General features: G+C 37.8%; 1 protein-coding gene across 1 annotated transcript; it reads left to right on the plus strand.

The window, feature by feature from the left end:
- Positions 1-3,427: 3,427 nt before the first annotated feature.
- On the plus strand, positions 3,428-8,090 carry LOC114152420 (gastrula zinc finger protein XlCGF57.1-like; the record flags this gene model as incomplete). Its single annotated transcript, XM_028030325.1, has 2 exons — positions 3,428-3,548; positions 4,193-8,090. Coding segments are annotated over 2 exons (1,710 nt in total), but the record flags the coding sequence as incomplete, so codon positions are not given.
- Positions 8,091-8,313: the final 223 nt, after the last annotated feature.

Genomic DNA, 8,313 nt, shown 5'->3' on the forward strand with positions numbered 1-8,313 from the left:
TAGAAGTTCGGGTAGGGGTGAATTTCTCTTCTAGATATACTGTTGAGAAAGGTACCCCCCAAGGTAGTGTGTGTAGCCCAATTCTCTTTAATATTATGATTAATGACATTTTTGATGAGATAGATAGTAGTATAGGCAAATCTTTATTTGCAGATGATGGTGCTCTATGGATTCGGGGACATAATCTGGTTTATTTACAGAAAAAGATGCAGGCTGCCATTTTGAAAGCGGAAGGTTGGGCTAATAAATGGGGTTTTAGGATGTCAATCGCAAAGACTCAAGTAATTTGTTTTTATAGAAGACATAAGGAAGTTAAGTTGAATCTTTATAAACATAAACTTGAACAAGTGAAAACAGTGAAGTTTTTAGGTGTCATCTTTGATGAAAGCTTAACTTGGAAACATCAAATAGAATCAGTTCAAAATAAATGTAAAAAAGTGAATAATTTGTTAAGATGTCTCTCAGGACAGGAATGGGGAGCTTCAAGAAGTGCACTGTTGGGAGTTTATCAGGCGCACATGAGATCTATTATGGATTATGGGTGTATAGCATATATGGCAGCTGCTGACAGTCATTTGAGAAAACTTGATAGTGAGCAAACACAAGCATTGAGGATTTGTTGTGGAGCTTTCAGAACATCGTCTTTAGCTGCTTTACAAGTGGAAACTGGTGAGCTTCCTTTAAGATTAAGAAGGTTGAAATTAATGTACATGTACTGGGTGAACCTACAAGGACATAAGTGTGATCATCCAACTAAGATGGTGCTGAAGGAATGTTGGGAACATCATAAATTAAATTGTAATAGTTTTGGATGGATTGGGGAAATAAAGGCAAAACAGCTTGGTTTAACTATGCTCCAGTATAGTACTACAGTTCCTTAAGCTGAAATTCCTCCATGGTTATTTCTAACTCCAGAAGTTGATCTTCAATTAAATGAAATTCTTAAAAAGGGAAAGACTCCAGAATGGGTTGTAGTTAATAAATATTTTGAAAGATATAAAGACAACATAATTATATATACAGATGGATCTAAAGATCCAAATAGTGGTAGAACTGGGGCAGCAGTGAATATCCCACACAATAAAGTCTTGATTAAGAGGAGAACAGCTGACCATTTAGCTGTTTTTACAGTTGAATTATCAGCCATCATATTGGCCTTAGAATGGTTGCTTGGTAATGATACTAGGGAAGTAAGTACATTTATCATAGCATCAGATAGTCAAGCAGCATTATTAAGTATTAAATCTGGTAAATCTAGCAGATTAGATTTGATATTAAGAATATATCAATTATTAGTTCATCTTCATAACAATAAATGCTTGGTTCAATTTGTCTGGATTCCTGCTCATGTAGGTATAGAAGGAAATGAGGAAGTAGATATTCTAGCTAAGCAGGCCTTGAAATCAGATATTGTTCATCTGAATATTCCTTTGAGTAAAAATGAGGGTAAATCTATTATTCAAAAAGAAATTATTAAGATTTGGCAGGAGCTATGGGATAACCATGATAATGGGAGACAACTATATACAATTCAAAAGAGTGTGGGAGATAGTAATTATATGAGTGGAAGGCGGAAAGAGGAAGTAGTTATGTCTCGACTTAGAATTGGACATTCTGGACTTAATAGTTCGCTCTTTAAAATAGGAAAGCATGAGAATGGGGCTTGTAATTATTGCAATCAGGTGGAAACAGTGGAGCATGTCTTGTTAGAATGTGATAAATATTCAGAGGAACGCCAGATTTTAAAGTCGTTACTAAGTAGAAAGAATATAGGACTGTCTATGATTAGTCTATTAGATAATAAATCAAGTTATGTTAGAAATCTCTTATTTAGATTCTTAAATAACACTGGGTTAATGAGTCGTATTTTGGATATGAACAAGTATTTGTGTGTATGCCAGTGCATGCTCATGCATTAATTCAGGTATTAATGAGTGTGTTAGGATGTGAATTTGCACATCCTACACATCATTGAGGCGGATTTAATTCCCTCTGAGATCTCTGATGACCACACTCCAGTCTGGTAGGTGGCGGTAAATGCACCTTAAGTTGGATGCCAGCCGCCAATAAAAAACAAAAGAAGAAGAAGAAGAAGAAGATGTCACGTATTTCCGGTAGAGCTTTTTCCAGCTGCACGCTCCAGGGTGAAACTCGGAAGATTTTGTTGTCTCTTCTCTGCAGTTGCCGCTGCTTGAAGTCTTTAATGAGCCATAACTGTGTCAAATGGAGGAAGAGGTTAGATGAAGAAACCCAGACGGAGCGTTAACCTTCGTTGGAGCTGCGAATAGACAGAGAGAGAGAAAAAGGTAAACACAATGCGGCCTTCTTTCCCTGCTGCATTCATTGATGAAGCACAAATTGTTTTGTCTGACAGATAATTTAACCCGCTGATGAAATCGCCAGGAGCTTTAAGTGGACACGCAGAGTCACTGACACAAACATGCTTCTCTTCGTGTCGGTATAATTATTAGCGGGATCGTTAATCTACATTGCTACTGCAAAAAACCGAATTTATCTTCGCTTTCCAGCGTCACAGACCTGAGAGATGTTCTACCAAACGCCTTTAATAACAACAAGCTGCATCCACGTTCGTGTGCGCGCGTCTTTGGAAAAGTGGTCAGCAAAATACGCATGCGTACAGTGAAATAACTCAAGGTCTCTGTCATTGTAGATGAACCCGTTTGGCACCAAAAGATCAAAAACTGTCACAGAAAGAAAATGTAAATTCTCGCTGATAGGATTTATTAAAAACAAAATCAAAGAGATAGAGCCAGAACAGTAGTTTCTGCATGAATGTGCGCAAAATTCCACATGAATTCATGCAGTTTTAGAAAATATTTGAATGATGATTTGCCGTCGGTAGCCATGCTAACTAGCCTGAGCATTCATGACAGGCTCTGTTGTAATGAACCAACTGTAGTGTAGCAGAGAGAAAGGGGGAGGGTATGAGCAGCACATACACCAGGAGGATTGACAGCGCTGAGAGTCTCCTCCTGGTTCTGATTGATGGCTTCTGACAAAGTAGTATATTTGTTTAGATGATAGTTACACAATAGGGAAAAGGCAGAGGAGCTTGATTTCGTTCACAGATTATCTATCTTATACTGTCATGACATAATGATGATTTTTAACAAATGTGTAAAAAAAGATATTTTTTTTATAGAAGTTACACAACCCAGCTTTAAAGTCCCGGCTCTAATCGTCATATAGCAAAACTTTTTGTAGATCAGTGATTTGAATGATCATGATATTCATTTCTGTTTTTATTCCAGGTTCTAAAATGTTTTTTGTGAATAACTAATGCACTGCCTGGTGTTTGTGTGGCTGTAGTTTCACATGGCGCCGCTGAGAAATCAGCAGGAAATACTTCTTGAGACTTAAAGCTACAGTTCATCTCTGAGCTGCAAACAGGCAGGAAGAGGGTTAAAAGAAGCAGCACACAGGATGTCTGGAAAGACAAAAACATCAAGGAGACGATCCAAGGACAGTTCTTAAGGCTGCAGCGTCCACATCGGAGCCTCAGCAAACACAAACCAACAGAGATCTTGGTAAGAGAAGTATTATTGTTTTATCAACTGAATGTCCTTTCCATCTGTTTTATCTGACTAAAGCAAAGTGTTTTGAAGCAGTTCTGAGATGTTAACTTTCTAAGATGGACTGAACTCATCCCGGTAAACGAGGGGAGAGTTTTGGCTTCAGTGGATGTTCTCAGAACCTAAATCTGACGATTGTCTTGAATCATCTGTAAAAAGGTTTAATCCTTCAGTAGCCTGTGCTCAGGAAAATTTTATTAAACAGTCTCACACACAGCAGCACTATAACAGCTTATTGTAATATTGTGTACAGTAAAATTGTTACTTTAATTTGGAAAGCAAAGTCATAGGAGCAGCCTGTGATCAACTCGCATGAAACGCAGTCCTGCTTGACACAACCTAAAGATGAAAATGCATCAGAGAAGGTACCTTACACTGCAAATTAAACTTGACCAAATTTATATCGGTTTCACACTGATCCAAGAGCAATTACATGCAGTCTGTTGGATAAAGTATTTTGTAATTTTAACATTTTACAGTCGCATTTAGGTCTTTAAATCTGTCCTAATTTAGCAACAAGCCATTAACATTTTCTTTGTTTAGAAACTGAAGGAAGGTTTGATATTTGAATGTTATCCCTGATTATACATGTATTTCAGGTCTGGTTGGACAAGAAGAGGTTCTGCTGAGCTTCAGCAAGCAGAAACAAGAGACTATGGAACTGAAAGATGAAGAAAAGGAAGTCAAGATCAACCCCACTGCTGAAACTGTGAAAACTGAAGATGACGAAAAGAAACTTGAGTCTTCACTGCTCAATCAAGTCAAAATTGAAGAAGATGTGAAGGCAGAACCTTCAACCAACAGCTCTGCTCAGCAGATAAAAACAGAAACAGGAGATCACAGTGGAGGACTGGATCCAGACAATAACCCTGATCCAAATAATAACTTAAAACTAAATTCAAATGAAAATGATTCACCATCTTCAGAGACTGATGCAAGCAGCAACGATTACTGGCAAAAATCTGCCGGTTCTGGATCCGAAACAGAAAGCAGTGCTTGGAAGCAGACCATTATGCTTGAGCCAGGTGGTAAGAAAAATGTAGCCTGTAAAACTGCTGCAATATCCTTCAGCTGCTCCGAGTGCGGTAAACAGTATCGCCACAAGTGGTCCCTGAAGAAGCACCTGGGGGTCCACTCCGGGGAAAGGCGTTTTCTCTGTAAAAATTGCAGTGAAACTTTTAGCGAATATGTGCAACTGAGGACACATATGAAAATACATGCAGATGAGAAACCTTTCCTCTGTGATATTTGTGGTAAAGGTTTTCGCAGAATGGGCGACCACAAAGCACATCTCAGAGTTCATGCTGAAGAAAAGCCACTTACCTGTAGCAAATGTGGAAAAGGATTTTATTATCAGATGAACCTTAACAAACACATGAAGGTCCACAGAGACAAACCTTTCAGCTGTGATCTGTGTGGTAAAACATTTAATGTTAAATCACGTCTTAGGATGCACATGCAAAACCACACTAAAGACAAACCATTTAGCTGTGGGGATTGTGGGAAAAGTTTTAATTTTAAGTCACTCCTAAAGACTCATATGATCACCCATTCTGTAGAGAAACCTTTTAGTTGTGATGTTTGTGGTAAAAGCTTTCGTGCAGAAGAGCATCGTGAGACACACATGAGAATCCACACTGGAGAGAAACTTTTTGACTGCAGTTCTTGTGGTAAAAAATTTCTCCGCAGCGCAAATCTTAAGACGCACATAAGAATCCACACAGGAGAGAAACCGTTTATTTGTGATTTCTGTGGCAAGAGTTTTAGTTCTCAAGGGAGTCTTGTGAATCATATGGTGGTCCATGCAGCTGAAAAACCTTTTGCTTGTGATGTTTGTGGGAAAACATTTCGCAGAGCAGTAGAGCTTAAAATACACACAAGAGTGCATACGGGCGAGAAGCCGTTTGGATGCGATATCTGTGGAAAACAGTTCAGTCAAAGCTCACACGCTAAGATACACATAAGAATGCACACCGGAGAGAAATCATGTGCTTGTCACGTTTGTGGTAAAGCTTTTTGCGACCGAGGGTCTCTTTCACAGCACATGAGAGTCCACACGGGAGAAAAACGATTTGCCTGTAATGTCTGTGAGATGCATTTTAACCGTAAGTATAAGCTAACAACTCACATGAAAACACATGTAGAAATTCAGTCTGATGCAGGAAAACTTAAACAAAGTGGCTCGTGATGACAAACTTCAGTTTGTGTCATTTTGTAGCTGCCTGAATGTGGATTTTTTTGTTTTTTAATTTGGCTTCCATTATGTTAAGTTTAAAATTTTTGTAAATTATCATGCCTTCAGGGTATTTTCAATAAATAAATTTTTCAGATGGACAAAAACCTACTTCACTTAGTAAGTTTTGCCTCAATGCCTCAAGGCATTGCCTCAATGCTGTTCTCAAATATTGGACACCACATTGGAAAATGTACATCACCTGTACATTTAAAACTAGAACAGCCAAGACTTCCAATAATATTTAATTCTATAGTCTTCTGCATGCTGTTTGAGTAGGAATAATGTTTTTTGGATGCTTTCAACAGTGAAATCAAAGGTGTGTAAGATTAGACCTTTTATGATGTTCAGGTCGGAGACTGAGGCATTTACAGACAGACTGGCAGATGTTCATATTTTCATTGGGAGGAAGTTTACATAGTTGGAATTTGAAAATCAGTGGGGAAAATTAGGATTGAGTGCTTTGGAGATAAAGTTGGCAGTGAAAGGCCGAGATGTCTTGGACATGTGAAGAGGTGGGACAGTGGATATATTGCACAAATGATGTGAAAGATGAAAACAGTGAGTATGTAAAGGGTTTCATAAATTATCTTGAAGTCTGAAAAAGTATGAATTTACTCATCATTTTCCAGATCAGGATAAATATGAAAGGAACTGGAGAATGGAAAAATGTTTGAGTTTTCAGGCTTCAACTCTTGTTCGGTTATACTTCATTTCTAAAGTGTGACACTTGGTGATTTAAAATGAATTTATATCCATTTTGTTGAAATTGAAATTTAATCTCAGCACTAATCTAACAGTTCACATGAGAATCCACTCTGGAGAGAGACCATTTGTTTGTGAGGAGTGTGGGAAAAGTTTTAGGGCACAAGGAAGTCTGAGTCACCACATGATAGTTCACACTGTGCTTCCTAAAAAACCTTTTAGTTGTGATGTTTGCAGAAAAACATTTCGTAGAACAGCAGAGCTCAATACACAAGAGAGTCCACACAGGGGAAAGGCCATTTGGGTGTGACGTTTGTGGAAAACGGTTTTGTCAAAACTAGACACTTAACATGCACAGGAAAATCCATAAAGGAGAGACGTCTTGCATTTGTCATGTTTGTGGTAAAGTGTGTCGGGAGTGAGGTTCTCTTTCAAGACATCTTAGAGTCCATACAGGAGAAAAACCCTTCAGCTGCAGCATGTGCAACAAAAGTTTTAAAGAAAAAGGTAAACTAACGACTCACATGAAAATTCAAGCAGGAAAGCAACCTGACCAGAGAGAAACTATCTAGACTGCTCTGTAACAACAAGGTTTAGATTTTTTGGTTATTAAATTGCCTTGTCAAGCTTGACCATAAAAGATGCCAAAAATTGGAGCACTGGATTGCAAGCCCGATAGTGTACATTCTTACTTTTAAGACTGTTTCAATCAGAAATTTAAATGTGAAAAACCAGAACAAAAAAATTATTGTAAAAATTTGTGAATGAAAAAAAAAAAACTGGTTTAGAACATGAAAGTCTTTTGAAATAAAGCTGTGTTGTTTTTGCTGGGGGAACTGAAAAATAATTTAATCTTGCTCAAAAACTGGTGTTAGCAGAAGATGATAATTTTTTGAGTAAGACAACTTATGTGGACCATACTGTTCCTTAAGCGTGTACTTAAACTAAAAAGCAAATGGATTACAAATTGCTCTAGAAAATTTTTGTGATTCAGTTTCAGCAACATGTGAAATACACTCATTGTGCAGCATTCCCAGTTTATTAACAAAATGTGCAGTTGGGAATCTCACTATTCGGCAACACCTATAAGGTGTCGAATTGGGCTGCATGTTATTTGTTTTAAATTTAAATTGGATTGTTGATTATTCTGAATTAAATGAACAGGAATAAATTGAATGCATTTAAAATGCATTTTGTTTCTGAAAACAAGCAACAGCTTTCTGTGAATTTAAAGAGAAATAACTAAAATCAGAGGATCTGCGGCACTTGTTTAAAATAATGCCCAATAAACATGTAGCAGCAAAGCGCAGTTGGTAGCACTGTTGCTTTGCAGCAAGATGGTTCTGGGTTTGAATCCCGAGCCAGGGTCTTTCTGCATGTTCCCCTTGTGCATGTGTGGGTTCTCGCCGGGTACTCCGGCTTCCCCCCACAGTACAAAATTCTACAATTATAATTGGAGACTTAAATCTGTTTTCTTTATCAAGGTCCCATGTCTCCTGTGTGATAAGAAAAGTGCTGGATCACTGTTATGGTTTCATTAAAGGAGTCTGAAAATGTTGCTTATTGGTTCCTCTTGGATTTTCTCATTAAACTTGATGCAAATCTGTTGTATTAAGTATGACACGTAGGCATTACTCAGTACTTTTGCTTTTCACTTAAATGTCCAATCCAACAACTCTAAAATACTCACGTAGACAAGTTGTGACTAATATCCCACAGTAACAAGGTGATATTTGATAAATGCCAGATGCAAAAGGCAGCTTTTTCATTTCAAGACAGCAT

Source organism: Xiphophorus couchianus, chromosome 10, assembly GCF_001444195.1.
Source record: "Xiphophorus couchianus chromosome 10, X_couchianus-1.0, whole genome shotgun sequence".
Classification (NCBI taxonomy): Eukaryota; Metazoa; Chordata; class Actinopteri; order Cyprinodontiformes; family Poeciliidae; genus Xiphophorus; species Xiphophorus couchianus.